This window comes from Cantharellus anzutake (assembly GCF_015039405.1).
Source record: "Cantharellus anzutake strain C23 chromosome Unknown EI90scaffold_65, whole genome shotgun sequence".
NCBI classification, from domain to species: domain Eukaryota; kingdom Fungi; phylum Basidiomycota; class Agaricomycetes; order Cantharellales; family Hydnaceae; genus Cantharellus; species Cantharellus anzutake.
The window spans coordinates 358,107-374,449 of record NW_024067015.1 but is presented as its reverse complement, the minus strand read 5'-3'; the positions used below and the strand labels follow the sequence as shown (position 1 = coordinate 374,449).

The following is a 16,343-nucleotide window of genomic DNA, read 5'->3' as shown; positions in this document are numbered from 1 at the left end:
GGGAGAATAGCGGTATTGAATAGGACAATGCAATAGTTGCAAGGTCCGAGGTAAGTCCAGAAAGTCCGAACTCGGAAGTTAAACTCCGGAATATTGGCAAACATAATTAAATGGAATGAGCTAACCAATACAATGGGTATAAGCGGAGGTGGGGTCAAAGTCCGAGGTCGGAGCTAAGACCGGAGGTTCCGGAGACGGAGACGCAAATGGGATTCCGGAGCAGAGGTCCGGAGTCGGGAGCATAGGTTTTGCGTACTCATCTGGAAGGTGTCGAGGTTGGGGTCGGACCTGGAATGTTCCAGAGTCGGACCGAAGGTGGTGTCCGAGCCAGAGGTGGGATAACCTCTTGGGAGTTGGCAAGGAGAAAGTGACGGAAGGGAAGTAGGACTCTGGAAGTTGGAGTTCGGAGTTCCAGGAGCCCGGAGCGGAGGTTGGGATTGTATGGATATGACACAAGGCGCCTTTAGACACACCTGTTACTCAGCTCTTGGTTCAGGGTAGAGTAGCAGACAAGTGGGATGTGATAGACATCCTAGAGGAGGTTTGGATTCGAGGGCTGAAGACTTTTTTATATTATAACTGGGGGAACTATTTTACTGGAGGGGTATTGCACATACATATAGCAGAGCAATTTGGATCCAAAGGTAAACAAAGGTTACCAAGGGGAAGGGGAAGTAAATAGAAAAGAATCCACAGGACAAATAAGGGATAGGCGAAAAGCCTGAATTAGGTCTGAGGTTTGTGGAGTGGGAGTCTTAAAAGCCAACTGAATGGCAAGGCCTGGAACCATCTAAGAATAAGCAGGGGACTACAGAGAGAGACGTCCAGAAAGGTCCAGAGCCCAGAAGTTGTAGTCCGGAAGATTAGGGTTGTAGAAAATATCAAATGATAAAACAATAAAGATTATCAAGACCGGAGGTCAGGTAGGAATGGGGAGGTACCAGAGGTACCGGAGGTGTGGAGACCAGAAGTAAGAAGGAGGGTGGATAGGCAAGTTGAGGTTTACCAACAACGAGCAGGTCCATCTCCTTTGAACAAGGGGTCCGAGGAGGTGGAGGTGTGGTAGCAGAGGTCTGGAGGTGATGTGGATGTAGATGGGAGGCAGAGCAGGAGAGAGTCAAAGGAGGTAGTCCTAGGGCCATTGGCATCGACCGGAGGTAGCAGAGAGAGATTGGGAGGGCTGGTGGAAGTCATAGGAGTCATATAGGAATAGGGTGGAGGGAGGTGGAAGATCTGGGATATGACATCATTGCACAATGCATTTCACAGAACAAAACACCAACCTGGTTGCTTATCTTGGTGATAGCCCTAAACCACTCAGCAACATGGCCAACCTTACTGCTTCACCCTCCAAATGTGCAATGCATACTGTCCCATTATGACTGTAGGTTCATTCCCATGGGTTTCAGGGATTGCCAGCTCCTTCTTGCATAGTTCATCCCTCAGTGTGACATGTGCCATACATCACGTGAGAATATTGAACTGAATAAAAAATGAATGGATTTGCTGTTTCCGGCAACTCCCGGACCCTGTGGGAATTAGTTGTCAATACATTCATCTGTTCAAAGTCTCATTGTGACATGTGACTGAACCAATGGTCGTAATGGGACAGTAAGCTCCATCTTCAATTATTTATGCACACAAATCTGATTTCCTTTCACCCACTCAAGGAATATGTGTGACACAAGGTCAAAATCCTCTCCATGTACAATGTATTGGCCCATTTGTTCCATGTTCAGTCAATGATGCATTCATCAATTTCCTGTACCATAGCATCCAATGTAAACTGAATAAAAAGCTGTGCAGGTGAACACGATGTGGAGCATGCACTCTAGTAATAACTAATGTAGTGTGCTCATGGCAAACAAAAAGAGGGGAAAGAACATCCATGACAGCTTAATAAAAGTTGTGCAATGGTAGAAAGAACCTCAGCATAATGGTGAAAAAAGACCCTACCAGTTTGATGGAAAGATCAACAATTCAGCAGAAAATGTTTGGTTGTGGCAGTTAACCTCACATGCAGAAGGCTTATCACAAGCAAGGTCAGGGCTGCACAGCAGCCATTTCTAGTATCAAATATGACTCCTATATTAGCTCCCATAGCTCACACTTGCAAGATGTGAGCCTTCCTGCAGACATGAAGGGACAAAAGAGGATGGTAAAAAAAGTCTACAACACAGTGGCTCCACTGCTTGGCTTCAGTGCAACCTCCGAGAGGGTTTTGAATGCCTCCTTATAAGCCTCAAGCAGTGCCCTCACTCTGGATCTCTCATTCACCAATGCCTCATCTTCATCTAGTAGTTCCGAAAAGAGCTCAGGCTTGTACAATGTCGCTACCAGTCGATTCTGTACCTGCTGTGAGGTGTTGTTGACAAGAAAGTGCATGATTGCCTTTGGGACCAGGTCTTGTATTGATTGGCGCACGATGTGAAAGTACGAACCAATCAAGGAGCGGATGAGATTTGCTTCCATTTCTTCTCGAGCAGACAGTTGAATTATTGCATCATGTGAAGCCTGATGTTAATCCAGCAAGAGAAATCAGTTTGAAGCAACAACAATCATGAACGGCAAAATTACAGGCTCTAGATGTTTACCCAGGCTCTTCATGTCCAGCGTTATGCTATTATCCAGGGTACTTCGTGCTGTGGTGGAAGGTTTCCTGGGCGTCCCGTCAAAAAACATGGGGAGATTGTCAGGAGGTCGAGCTGAGGGTTTCGATCGGAAATGGATTGAGTCTGCCCTCCAAAGAAGTAGTTCAGGAAAGTCTCGCGGACCAGTTGCGAATGAGAAGTACTGGACACTCGTCGTGGCGAGTTGAGAGCATCATGGGTCCGAGAGCCGGGAGTTAAGCGGGATATCGCAGGATCCAACGGCTCTGAGGAAGGACGTTGATCCTTCTCTACCTCGGGACTGCATTGAATTGAAGACGTTAGCAGTCGTTGGGCAACTTTGATTTGTACCCACCCCGCATTTCTAGGAAATCGTTGGCGTTTCCCACCGGTTGGGAATGATCCGTCGGAATCACTTGGCTCTTCTTCATCTACTATAACTGTCATCTCCATTGCCTCAGGCTGCGGTGGCTAAACTAGTGAGGAACAATGCTAAGCACACTCTAGAACCTGAACCCACATTGCGAGAAACATCAGTCACTTGTTTGTTTGGAGGCGCCGTGCTTCTTGCACGGGATTCCATAACAAATGCGGGGTGGTTTATATTGATGTACGCAGCTTGAATGGCAATGAGACTGGAAATGTATTCAGATGTCGGGCCTAGACGTTCCCGAAGTAGTTCTGATACGACTTCAATTATTTGTGCATGGAGGCGAGGGAAACGTTGCAATTCCTGCGAAGGGCTGTGGGTCATAGTTCGAACTCCCGCGAGAAACGAAGCTCACTGGATTCGAGCAATTGTGGCAGATTTTCACCAATTCCTCGTATACCATCTCTACACATCTGAGACTGGGGGCCTCCAACAATTTTATTTGGGGTTTCACCAGAAGATCGAAGGCTACTTCGGGGACGAAGAGGCTCGGCCGTGGGCCTGTGGAATTCCTAATCGCTGTCCGGATGTCTCGCGAACTAAGATTGCTGGTCGAATCGATCGAATTGAGTGCATGGCCGAAGACTTCATTGAATATGTAGTATATTCGCGCCCCGCCGAGCAGTTCCTTGGTGCTAATTTCAAGAGAAGTGCCTTCGATGGAGGAAACGAAGTTATGGGCAAACTGCGTCATAAGCTGCAACACCAGGCCGCTGCCCTAAGGAAGAGGGTCAATAGACACCTCGGCCAAACTAAACCTAACCTCCATACCTTGTCTTGGTCACTGGCATACGTCTCTCCCAACGCATTGAGCTCTTGTTGGGTCTGGCTCATCAGGGTGTTTAATCGCGCCTTCATGTCAGGCAGTTTTTCACGTATATGGTTCATTAAAACCTGAGCAATAGATGTTCCGTGGAATGCGATATAATTATAGTATCAATTGGGCACACCTGATTCAGAGTTTTGGTTAAGAACTTGGACCCATTGCGGTGCGCAATAGCCCTGTAGGCGGGATGTGACGTAAAAAAATCAGCTTCGGCTTGACGTGTATCTTTCATGCTTCGACGATTATTAATGTCTTGCTGACTTCGGTTTACAACCCCAACGAATCCCAATCTCAGAGGATAGATGCGACCATTCAGGATGTCGACGGCATTCGTACCCGCATCCATCAGATCTAGCTTCGTCAGCACCCCTATTGTCCTCCGTCCTTGAGGGTCAACGGCGCGCGCAAGTTTGAGAGCCTCAGAGTTTGCGAGATCGACATTGGCTGGGGACACTGATAGTATGACGCTATTCGGTTTGCCAATATAGTCCATGACCAAGTTTCGAATCTGTCGCTCAATATCGCTTGGCTGATCCCCTTCACAATTGAAATGAATCGAGTCAGCGATTTTCAAAAGGGAGGTCTGAAACTACCCACCCACAGGTATCTGTCATCAAAATTCATGAAGTTTTCATCATCAGAGTGATTGTCTTCGGAATCACACCTCCTACCTTCGTCAATCCAGGGAGATCCACAAGGGTGAGGTCAAGGACGTCAGGGCTGCATATCCGCAAATTGATTGGGAGCTTTGAGATCCCTTTGTTCTGTCCCGCAACTCTTAGGGTTTCCTGTTCTATTTCCCTGCGCACATCCTCAAAATCCGTGAACCGTTTGTCCAAGTGCAAAAATTGAGCATACTCCCGCTCTAAGGTGGATAATAGGGGTGTTACATGGACCAATTGAAGAACGAGGGGACGCCGAGTAACAATCCCCTGGCCGCGCGGCAGAAAGTCCCTTCCAACTATACTAAACACGTATTTGCACAGATTAAAAGATGTTGTTATTCATTAGAACATGACACCCACGTTTCCAAAACGCTGGATTTCCCTGCAGACTGACTTCCAACCTCATAACTTATTAGGTCGCGCATACTATTTATGGTGTTGCGTGGATGAGGCTACTTACCACGACTAGTTGTGGCATGTCCAGTTCCCCGCCTGAAGAGTACATTTATCCAGGAAAGCACACAATGGTGTCGCAAGCAGGCTTACCCAAATTTGAAAACATGTCTTGCAACTTGTTCACAAGTCCAATGAGTTCGGAATCCATTAGAGGGGCGGAATACAATGGCGTGCAGCGGTATGGTCGACAAGCTTTAATTTTTGTGTTGGATTTCGATCTCTAGACCGTCTCTTCGCCTATGAAATGGGTATTGTAATGTGAGCACTCTCCGCAAGTAGCTGGCGATCAAGGCGGATGACTGGCTCTGACTTGGTGATGGGAAACACGGCGCAAACGCCTGTGGTCGTTTAAATATCAATTGAAATGCTTGCTGTTCAATCCCAAGCGCGCGCTCGACTACTCGTCACAGAGAATGTGAATAGAACTCAGTTCAAAGCTCGCCCTCTAATGATCCGGATTTCCCCTGTTTCATACCACAGATCGGCAGATGCCTTTAACTCGATTCCCTTAACGGCTTTCGTCCTCATCTCCAACATGGATACCATTGATAACGACGAACTTGAGCGGTTCAGATCTGAGTGGTTGGCTGAAATAAGACACAAATCCGCGGCCATCCGCGGGACCCCCCAAGACAGCCAATCAAGTAGGGGCTCGTTCACTCACACGGAAGACAATCCGGCTCTTCCCCATCATGCCCTCATTACTGGAAATGCACTGGTAAGTAAATTCCATGAGCGAGGACTGGGACACTCAATGCTGTGTCGGTAGAAAGTGTACAGACAAGCCGTTATCGCAGAAGCTGAAGGGTCCTTGGATGATGCACTTCGGTTATACAGAATGGCTTTCAGACTCGATTCGAACGTGGATCGAGTGTTTTCTTCCGGAGATTACCTGCTTTCCCTGCGTAAGGCACCCCAAGCGACCACTGAGCTTGTCGCTAGCGCTCCCCACAACCCAGCTTCAATCGCTAGAGGTGTCCTTACAACCTCGTCTATTTCCGAGAGCATCAGCTTTGCCCCTCTAGTGGAGAACTTGCCAGTTCCGATACAACACTTGCCAACCGAGCTCCTCGTTTACATCCTTCGGTTTTTCTCCTTGACTTGCAATTATACGGCTCTAGAGAGGTTTGGTGCTGTTTGCAAGAAAGCCCGCGTGCTCACAATGGATAATTCCTTATGGCGGTATGGGTTGGGATTAGCCTGACATTACTTTTCGTTGAGCATGATACCCTAGCGATATCGTCCGACTACTGTATCAGCCACCCCAAATTCCTAAACACGCCATCATTGCCGAGATTGTCAATTCATCATATGGGAATGACTATAGACGCACCCTCATTTTGCACCCTCGGGTACGTTTTGATGGAGTTTACATTGCAGTGTGCCATTGTATGTAACAGTGCCGTACTTACCCAAAAAATTCAATTCTCACATTAACACAATAGACGTGTGAGCACAGAACTTCTCTGTTCCTGACATAGTTGATCAAAGCTTGCCCGAATCACCTGCGAAGGCGACCTGGGTTCAGTGACAATGCTTGGGTCAATGTCAGCCATCTTGTCACCTACCATCGATATCTGTGCGGCATGTTATTCCTGAGGTTAGGATTTCTGACTGGTAATGGGTTCCATGTAGCCGCTTTTTCCAGGATGGTTCGGTTCTGTCCTTGCTTGCCAATGAGGATAATCCATCAGATGTTGTACAACAGCTAAAAACCTCAATCGTGCGCTCCGTAGGTTTGGTCCATTTTTACTGATAAACCTTGGGTTTTCTGATCTACATTTCAAGGGCCTTTGCACTGGAAGATGGCACGTAATTGGCTCCGAAGTATTCATACATGATCTTTTCGACTCTGGTGGCAATGTTGCAAAATATGCATTTGAGATGTCTTTAGCCCTGCGATCAAAACCTCTCGGGCGGTAAGCTTTCTGTGACCACCATACTTCTCCCTGACAAGGGTCACATTGCCAGTTGGAACAAACTCGAAATGACCCAATATCAAACCAAACGAGTAGACACTGGAGAGATTGATGTATTACCACTAAAGAATGAGAGGCCATTCTGGTTCTCTAAAGTACGATCTTATCACTATTGTCACCATTAGGTAGGTGCACCTTGTGGTGCTGCTGTCAATTTCTGTGGAAAGGACTGTATCTGAGGGTGATGGAACGGAGTGACTGTTGACTAATTATTAGAAGGTGTCGGTACAAATATACTAATAAATGTGGGCTTTGAGGTTGTCCTTCCAACACAACCTCTCAAACAAAGAAGTAGAGAAGAGAAAAGAGAAAAATGTAACTAAAATAGTACATATGACTCGAAATCAAGATCATTTCCATCTGCTAACTTTGTTGTAAGCAACTCATCTCTGGGAAATATGGAAAGGACCCGAACATTGAAACTTCCCCTGCCACCTCCCCTCTTCCTGACATTTGTGAACACTGCCTAGCAGTGTTAGATATGGTGAGTTCAGATGATTCCAGAATGGAACCGGAGACTTATCAAGGAGGGACCTTGGCCTCAGTGACTCAAGGGGAGCACTGTAAGGGGGCAAGGGATCTACCACCCTAATGAGAAAGAGAGGGGGCCACAGAGTTGGGAGTGCTCAGGGGAGGTTTGGATGAAGAGGAAGGGGGGGGGGGAGAAATGGTCCAGGTGCGATGTGATAAAAAGATAAACTCATAAATCTCACTAATAATCAAACTGATGGAACTCTGTCCCTGCACTATATCTTGAGCTCTTTGGCTTCGTATTTGCCACTCTGGGCACTGGTAACATCTGCTAGAACTTCATGTCTGTTGGGGAGCACCTGTCATATCCATACAATCCTGACCTCCGCTCCGGCTCCGGAACTCCGAAACTACTCTGGAGCCCTACTTCCCTTCCGTCACCTTCTCCTTGCCGACTCCCAAGAGGTTATCCCACCTCTGGCTCTGACACCACCTTTGGTCTGACTCCGGAACATTCTGGGTCCGACCTCAACCTCAACACCTTCCAGATGAGCATGCAACACCTATGCTCCTGACTCCGGACCTCCGCTCCGGAATCCCATTCACATCTCCATCTCTGGAACCTCCGGTCTTAGCTCCGACCTTGGACTTTGACCCCACCTCCACTTATACCCATTGTATTGGTTAGCTCATTCCATTTAATTATGTTTGCCAATATTCCGGAGTTTAACTTCCGAGTTCGGACTTTCCAGACTTACGTCAGACCTTGCAACTATTGCATTGCTCCATTCAATTCTGCTATTCTCCCTCATTCCTATTTGGGCTGCTGCTTCCTTTCTATTCAGTCAGCTGGCCATTCCCCACTCCCATCCTCCTTCCTTCCTCCTTGGGCCTTGGCCCTTCACTCCTCCTTTGGGAAACACCATTGAGTCAAACCCTTGACCCTCAGTGTTGTTCCTCCTTCCAGCTCCCTTTGTCTCCTTTCATCCTACCCTTGTCCCTTTTGATTCTGGGCCCCTCCTTATATACAATGTACTTAGTAACTTGTAACCTCAGTCTGAAATCAACTTGATTCCCCCCCAAGAGACTTCCCCTCTGCTAGATCCGAAATTAGGGACCCCTAGGACAACCAGCAATGGCACAGCACTCCACATGAGTTGCTGAGGCCAAGGTCCTTCCACACTAAGTCTCTGATTCCACTCTGGAGTCGTCCGAATCCACATGATCTAACAGCACCTCTCTCTGTTGGGGGAGTCCTCTTTGTAAATACAGGAAAGAGGCAGTTATAAATATGAAAAAAGTATGCATGGAAATCCGAAAGATCTGACAGGTTTAGGATGGCAACAGATCCACAAGGAACAAATAAGAAAAAAGTAATATCAAAGAAATATTGATGTTGTTAAGGAAATAAAGAAACATGGCAATCGGAACAACCGCTGAACCAAATGCGTCACTCGTAACATCGTTCGACTCGTGTTGACAAGGGCTTTCCAACGGTACCAAATTCGTCCAGATTGGTGGAGAATTGATGGAGATACAGAGGAAGCAGTGGAATATGCGGGTGACAGTTGCCCAATTTGGAAACTGATGGTTGTCCGTGGTCAGGAATGGCTTAAAAAAATCGGAAAGAAATATGGGAAACATGGAAGGGGTATTTGAAACAGTGGTAGATGTGTTTTGGAAGTGGGGTGCTTGACATGGGTGGTAGAATCGCAATAATCGGCTTGTTTGCATCGTACCAGCTGTGCTGTGTAAGTTATTTACTTAATCGCGCTATATGCACGATATTATGTTTGCCTCACACTTCCAGACCATTGAATACGCTATAATGGGCTGTATTTTCAATGAGGAAGTAAAGGCTAATCCACCCTTGCAACATTCCCACACTTCCATATATACAGTGTTTATACATATTTATTATGCAACAAATATACGATAAAGATATAGAATGAAGGATGGGGCAAGTGTTGCCTCCACTCCTTACAGCCTGCCTACAGTGCTGTGCCATTGCTGGTTGTCCTGTTAGTCCTTAATTTCAGACATAGTGAGGGGAGAGTCTCTAGGGGGCATTCTAGTCAATTTCAGACTGAGGGGCAAACAAGTATGTACATCGTCTATATATAAAGGGGAGACAGAAGTACAAGAAACAAAGGGAGTCTGAAACAGAACAAAGGTGTCCAAATGGAAACAAAGGGAAATACAGTTGGGGAACTACACTGAGGGTCAAGGGTTAGACTCTATGGTGTGTCTGAAAGGAGGTAAGGAGGGTGAGGGCCCAGAGGGGCAGGAGGATGAGGGGAAGTGGGGTGGATGACTAACTGGCTAAATAGAAAGAAGCAGTAGTCCAAATAAGGGTGAGGGAGAAGTGTGAAGTATAGAATACAAGCAGCAAAAGTGCCAAGGGGGTCTGTTAGAATGGGGCAAGAGTGGATGATTCTGGAGTGGAACTGGAGGCTTAGCAAGGAGGGACCTTGGCCTCAGCAACTCAAGGGGAGCGCTGTGCCATTGCTGTTCATCCTGTTGGTCCTTAATTTCAGACATAGCAAAGAGGAAGTCTCTAGGGGGCATTTCTAGTTGATTTTAGACTGGGGGTCAATCGAGTATGTACAAGCACCTACATATAATAGAGAGAAGAAAGCACGAGGAAACAATGGTGGTCTGAAACAGAACAAAGGCGTCCAAACAGAGACAAAGGGAATTACAGAAATGGAGTGGTGCCAAGGGTCAAGGGTTAGATGCTATGGCACATCTGAAAGGAGGTAAGGAGGGTGAAGCCCAGAGGGGCAGGTGTCAGGGACCGACCCAGGGTCGAGAGCGTCCAGGTATATCACCTGGGCTGAGGGCCGGTAGGGTGCAGCGCAGGCGTGCGTAACAACGGGCCCGAAGCAAACAAGGGTCCTTGGCCACTTAGGCTAAAGTGGGAAGTGTGAGAAGAAGGTTACTTCTCAGTTCCCACTTAGGCTGTGTTTATGTACATGTGGTTGGAGGTCATGTGGGGAGTGCCACGTCATCTACACGCACAGCCGTGTCCGCCTGGGCATCTCTGTAAGAGGTCTCAGGGGCATCCGGTGTGTAGGGCGTCACTCGGTGTGTCTGGGTCTGGGCGTGTTGTGCAGTCTGGTTAATGGTACATCGAGCAAGGAAGTCATCCATGTAATAGAAAAGGAAAGAAGGAGAAAGAAAGGAAAGAAGAAGAAGGAGGAAGGGGAAAGGAGAGGGAGAGAAGGGAGGAGAGAGGATGGGGGTAGCAGGTGAGGGTAGTGGAATCAGGTGGGGTCGGACCGGATGGAGTGGGTCAGGCGGGTGTGCCTGACAGCAGGAGGATGAGGTGAAGTGGGGTTGGTGACTAACTGGCTAAATGTAAAGAAGCAGTAGTCCAAATAAGGGTGAGGGAGAAGTGCAAGATATACAGTACAAGCAGTGAAGGTGCTGAGGATGGTCCATGAAGCTCGGGGGTAGCAGAGCTTGCAGAGGTGGGGTTGGAAGTCTGAGGAATATTGGCAATGGTGTTTACGTGAAATGAGGTCACCAATGCAGTGGACTTAAGCCAAGGTGGAGTCAAAGTCCGAGGTCAGGACCATGATGGGATCTCAGAGTGAAGGTATGAGTGGTGTCTGAGTATGGGGTATGGGATGGCAGCAGAAGGTCATAACTTGGCAGAGGTTGATGGAAGAGGGACGGAAGGAGCAGAGGGAGGAGAGGACAGTGGTGTCAGGTCCAAAGGTGGCTATTGGAGCAGACAGGGATAGGGTATCACAATCTGGCAATTCCCATGGTCAGGTGCTCACTCCCCACTCCTTCTCCCACCTCCACTTCTACCCCGTCTACTCCACTCCCTGCCTGATGCTGCCTGGACAAGCCTGTCACCCTCCCCTGTCATTATTACCTTTTTCATGGCCTGCAACGGGCCTACATTCATTCCTTATTTACTCTTGTTTTCTTGATGGCTGTTACAGGAATGGGTTCTGGGGAACCCAACCTGAGCCGTTCGGCTCACTAATGGAGGTGGCTGTGTAGCCATTGGAGGGAGAGCAGAATAGGATGAGTGTATGGAAGTACAACCTGTGTGTCGGCCAACGGTAACTTGGCGCTCCTGGGAGCGTACTGGTAGCAAGTATGATGTGGGCTCCTTGAGGGAGCCACCTGGCTGTCTGCTAACAGGGACTTGGCACTCCTGGGAGCGTGCCGGTAGCAGGTGTGCTGGGAGTGTTTGGCTAGCGGTGACTTGGCACTCAATGGAGCGTACCGGTAGTGAGGGATACTGGGACTCCCAAAGGGAGTCACCCAGTTGGTGGCTATCGGTGACTTGGCGCTCATGGGAGCGTACCGGTAGCGGGAGTTGTTAGGGAAAGCGGGCTGGTGGACCAGTGCACGGTAGTGGGTGACCGTGGGAAGTGGGACCTGCGGGTGCGTGGCCAGGCATCCTGGAGCTGCCTGGACCGTATCCTTCTCCTGAGGAGGTGGGATCAGCTACAGTTCCTGATAGGGAACTTCTGGTAGGATGGGAGTAACCACTCGACCACCCAGTGGACTGGTGGGAGCGGGCAGCAGGAGGTTGGGCATGGGAATGCCCTCCTCGTTGCAGTTTTGTCATGGAGAGGATGAATAGGGAGGTGGACATGGTTCTAGGGTTACAGGTTGAGTTTACAGTGGTGACACAATGGTGAGGATGTTACAATCGTGGTACAAGGTTTGTGGGTTATGTCTTTGATAATGAGAAAACATCTTGGCAATTGCCATACATGTCATATGACTTGTATCTATCTAATACAAATGTTATATGGCCAAAGGAAGTCCCTTGGAAATCAACAAATCCCCAGCCAGCACCAAAACCCAGTGGGAAAGCTTGGCATGGGGTTTGGCAGAGAATGAAGTGAGACGAAGTAAGAAATATCTTACCTGTGTGCCTGGTCTATAGGAGTCTAGGCCCATTTCCATAGCAAGGGGCCTCAGGGTCTGGTTGCCTGTCACGGACCATAAGATTCTCCATTTCCATAACAATGGCCATGCACAGCCATCCTTCTCCCACGTTCTTTGTTTGTTTTTATCCTTCTTAAAGCCACCTGCAATCTCTGTGAGATCTGGTGACTAATTCCTATTCATTCTGTTATACTTAAATACCGGTTGTACACTACCTCACACTTTAGTTCAAAAATCAACTAGGGTTACCCTCTGTGCTTCTTGTCTGACTTAGTCACACCCTCTGCACTCTGAAATATCGGGGCCACATCAAGCACGAGGCACAATGCTCATGGTCAAGTCGTTGAAGCTGAAACCCTGTTTCACCATGATAGTCAACCCCACCCTTAACAGGCTGTTATGCCAAGACAGTGGACCTTAATGGTCACCAATGGCAAACCACAGTAACGTTTCCCATGCCCTGACAGTATTTTCGAACTCCCCTTGCTCTTGACGTTAACACCATGTCTCGCAAACCCAGGACCCATATTATTTGATAGGGAAGAGTCAGACAAACCCCTGTTCACAGCAGACCAGGCAGACTTACGGTCCTCAACACTAGTGAAACGCCATCAATACCACTGGGAATGAACGCCAAGCGAAGTCGACAGCGATTCACTGGGCAATGAGGCTGAGGTAACGGCCCAGACCCCGATTGAGCCAGTGCCGGAACCCAAGCCAGTGTCAGGGGACGTGCGTGCTCGCACAGGATGCTCCGATAACCTAGTTGTGATTAAAGCCAGGGGAAAGGGATGTCCCCATCTTAGGGTCAGCTATATACATGTAGAGTCCGGCAATAAGGAAACCAAACGGATTGCCGATAGAATCACGTGATCATAGAATGTTCCAGAACAATGCCGGAGATGATCCGGGTCACCAGGGCTTAGGTAAGCGGAGTAGACGGGAATTACCGGCATACTTCCCACGTGCATATGCGCAGCTGGCATAGGGTCCAGGGTTGTTACTGATCCCTGACAGCCAGCACCCAAGCCAGCGCCACAGGAGGAGTTACCTGCCAACCTGCTGGTTATTGTCGACAAGGAAATCAAAGAAATCAACACTGAGCAAGCTGAGCAAGCCCTGCCAAAGGGATGAATGGTCTTCATGCTTACCAGGGTGATCACCGACCTTGCTTGAACCACTTGCGACATCCACCAGATCATTCTGCCACCAGCACCACCACCAGCTCCTCCACCACTGCCTCATCCTGAACCGGCCTGTAAGAAGGTCCATGAACCCGAACCATTCGACAGCTCCGACCGAAACAAACTTCATATGTTCTTCACTCAATGTGAAGTAAATTTTATGACTCGTGCCCGATCTTTCCCGACCGAGGCTGACAAGGTCCTGTTCACCATCTCCTACCTGAAGGGAGCGGCACTGGACTGGTTCAAGCCTGATATCCTTCGCAGTTACCGCCCTGGTCGAGAACCACAGTGGATGAACGACTGGGCAAGGTTTGTGGGGGAACTCAAACATAATTTTGGCCCGTGCGATCCCATCGGTGAGGCTGAAGAATGTTTGTTCAACCTAACAATGAAGGACAGACAAACTATCAGGAAGTACATTACCGAGTTCAACTGCTATGTGGGTAAGTTGGACAACTGGGGTGAAGGAGCCCTCCATGCCTTGTTCTTATTGTATCTCAGCAGATACCTCAGTCTGAGTAGCAGTTTAGTGTTATTACAGTAGTAAGAACAGTATATACAAGAGGAGACTTGCCTGAGTAGCAGTTTAGTGTTATTACAGTAGTAAGAACAGTAAAGAGCGACTTGGCAGTCACATGACACTATATGGAGCACAGATTGAATAGAAAATGAAGAGAACTAACTACAACAGTTCTACCATGGTCTGCCTGACTGTATCAAAGACGAAATCACTCAGTTTGGTAAACCAACGTCACTGTATGATTTACAGGACCTCGCCGATGAAATCGATATGCGCTACTGGGAACGAAAGGCACAGACCAATTGGCGCAATAAACCTGCCTCCGACACCCATGACAAGGGCTCCCAAAAACCCCATCCCGCTAAATCTCAACGATCCGCTGCACCTTCACCTGCCACACCCTCCACACCCATGAATAGTAAACCAAAGGACAAGCATCCTGATGGTAAGCCAAAATCTGACCTCACCACAAAACTTGGGAAAGATGGGAGGCTAACCAAAGAAGAGTGTCAACAGTGCTTTGACAACAACCTATGCATGTTCTGCAGTAAGCTGGGACACGTAGCTAAGGATTGCTACAAGGCCAGTTCGAGCACGTCCGGAGCCGGGCGGCCAAGGTTGCCACCCCAGAACCGGCCACGACACCAGAGCCGGAGTCAGACTCATCATCTGATGCAAAAAACTAACCGGCAACCCTCCAGATGCTGCATGATCGGAGGGTTGTACTCAACCCCTTCGTGCGAAGAGGGAGGTACGCTTGAATGTGTCCACCCTATCTGACCCCGAATGCCCCCAGCTCTCCTTTGTTTTCCAATTCTGGGGCCTCTGTCCCCCTTCCAAAAATGTTTTCTGCTAATGGTCTACCCTCATTCTCTCCAACTAACTGTGATCCCTCTTTTGTTTTTCCCACTCTAATCGATTCAGGTTCTTCCGATTGTTTTATTGATACTAAGCTAGTTAATAAACACAATTTACAGACCTACTCCATACCCATGATGCAGCTCCACTTGTTCGATGGCACGACAAATCACATGATAACGTGTGCCATTGATCTCCCCATCCACTTTGTTACTGGTGATGTTACCCCGACGACTTCTATGTCACCCATTGGATGGCTCTTGTGCTATCGTTCTGGGACACAACTGGCTCACCTGCTACAATCCATTGATTGATTGGGCAAAGAGCAGTATAACCTTCTGAACAACCCAGGTCAACCCCCCAGAGCTCTCCTGAAACCCTGCCACGTGTAGTCCCTCCAGCGGACACACCGGTCCCCACCGCCAACATGCTGTGTAACCCTGACCACCAGGCCCCTTCCATCAAGTTTGTTAGCCCAGCAGCATTTGCCCGGGCTGCAAAACTCAATGGCTCCATGACTTTTAGCCTGAGCATCCTGTCTTGAGCAAGCAAGCTGCACGCAACTGTGACCTCCGAGCCTGCCGACCTCAACACTGTACCAAAGGCCTATCACAAATATGCAGCAAAAGTAAGGCTAACACTCTGGCACCACATTGTGAATTCGACCTGAGGATCGAGCTAGAGGAAGGTATGCACCCTCTGTTGGGAACCTTGTATTCCCTATCCCTGACTGAGCTTGAGGCCCTTCAAGCATTTCTTGACAAGCACCTAGCTACCGGCTTTATTAGGCCATCTTCGTTGGCACATGCCGTGCCAGTGCTCTTTGTCCACAAAAAGGATGGTTCACTCTGCATTTGCATGGACTTTAGAGGCCTCAACTGAATAACCAAGAAGGATAGATACCTGCTGCCATGCATAGCAGACCTACTGGACACCCCGAGCCAAGCCAAAATCTATACAAAGCTCGATCTGCGGCATGCATACCATCTTGTGCGTATCGCCATGGGTGACAAATGGAAGACCTCCTTCTGCACCCGCTACGGCTCCTACAAATGGCTAGTCATGCCATTCAGTCTCACCAATGCTCCTGCAGCATTTCAGTGGTTTGTCAACTCCATCTTTGCCGACCTCCTCGACGTCTGCGTTGTTGTCTACCTAGATGACATTCTTGTATACTCAGAAGACGAGGCCTCCCACAAGGAGCATGTCCAAGAAGTCCTCCACCAGTTATGACAGCACAGACTCTTTTCAAACCCAAAGAAGTGCGAATTCCACACAGACACCACAGAATACCTTGGGTATGTCCTTTCTCCTAATGGGCTAACCATGTCCACGGAAAAGGTTAAGGCAATCCAGGATTGGCCCAAACCCCATAAGGTAAAGGATGTCCAGTCCTTCCTAGGATTCGCTAACTTCTATCAG

At 48.4% G+C, this 16,343-nt stretch overlaps 2 protein-coding genes across 2 annotated transcripts; one reads left to right on the top strand and one right to left on the bottom strand.

Annotated features, from left to right (window-relative positions):
• Positions 1-1,851: 1,851 nt before the first annotated feature.
• EI90DRAFT_3076983 (dynamin protein dnm1) lies at positions 1,852-5,166 on the bottom strand. Its single transcript, XM_039061700.1, has 12 exons — positions 5,077-5,166; positions 4,991-5,022; positions 4,891-4,931; positions 4,530-4,831; positions 3,990-4,402; positions 3,811-3,933; positions 3,395-3,757; positions 3,130-3,342; positions 2,965-3,071; positions 2,681-2,910; positions 2,578-2,642; positions 1,852-2,514 (listed from the first exon to the last, which is right to left on the bottom strand). Exons 1-12 carry the CDS (start codon positions 5,132-5,134, stop codon positions 2,170-2,172), a joined length of 2,292 nt encoding a protein of 763 aa, XP_038911223.1. The 5' UTR covers positions 5,135-5,166; the 3' UTR covers positions 1,852-2,169.
• A 447-nt stretch (positions 5,167-5,613) lies between these two features.
• On the top strand, positions 5,614-7,145 carry EI90DRAFT_3076980 (uncharacterized protein). Its single transcript, XM_039061699.1, has 6 exons — positions 5,614-6,168; positions 6,221-6,379; positions 6,500-6,565; positions 6,622-6,718; positions 6,775-6,905; positions 6,958-7,145. The coding sequence occupies exons 1-6, from the start codon at positions 5,825-5,827 to the stop codon at positions 7,088-7,090; spliced, it is 930 nt and encodes a 309-aa protein (XP_038911222.1). The 5' UTR covers positions 5,614-5,824; the 3' UTR covers positions 7,091-7,145.
• Positions 7,146-16,343: the final 9,198 nt, after the last annotated feature.

What these genes read in the sequence shown, in the direction of transcription:
- EI90DRAFT_3076983 (XM_039061700.1), bottom strand. Translation starts at nt 5,134, where the DNA reads ATGGATTCCGAACTCATTGGACTTGTGAACAAGTTGCAAGACATGTTT. An exon ending in AAATCCAGCGTTTTGGAAAC is followed by an intron (nt 4,832 to 4,890) that starts GTGGGTGTCATG and finishes ATACGTGTTTAG; the next exon opens with TATAGTTGGAAGGGACTTTC. An exon ending in TGACTGATGTTTCTCGCAAT is followed by an intron (nt 3,072 to 3,129) that starts GTGGGTTCAGGT and finishes TAGCCACCGCAG; the next exon opens with CCTGAGGCAATGGAGATGAC.
- EI90DRAFT_3076980 (XM_039061699.1), top strand. Translation starts at nt 5,825, where the DNA reads ATGGCTTTCAGACTCGATTCGAACGTGGATCGAGTGTTTTCTTCCGGA. An exon ending in ATTGCAGTGTGCCATTGTAT is followed by an intron (nt 6,380 to 6,499) that starts GTAACAGTGCCG and finishes TCACCTGCGAAG; the next exon opens with GCGACCTGGGTTCAGTGACA. An exon ending in CGATCAAAACCTCTCGGGCG is followed by an intron (nt 6,906 to 6,957) that starts GTAAGCTTTCTG and finishes TCACATTGCCAG; the next exon opens with TTGGAACAAACTCGAAATGA.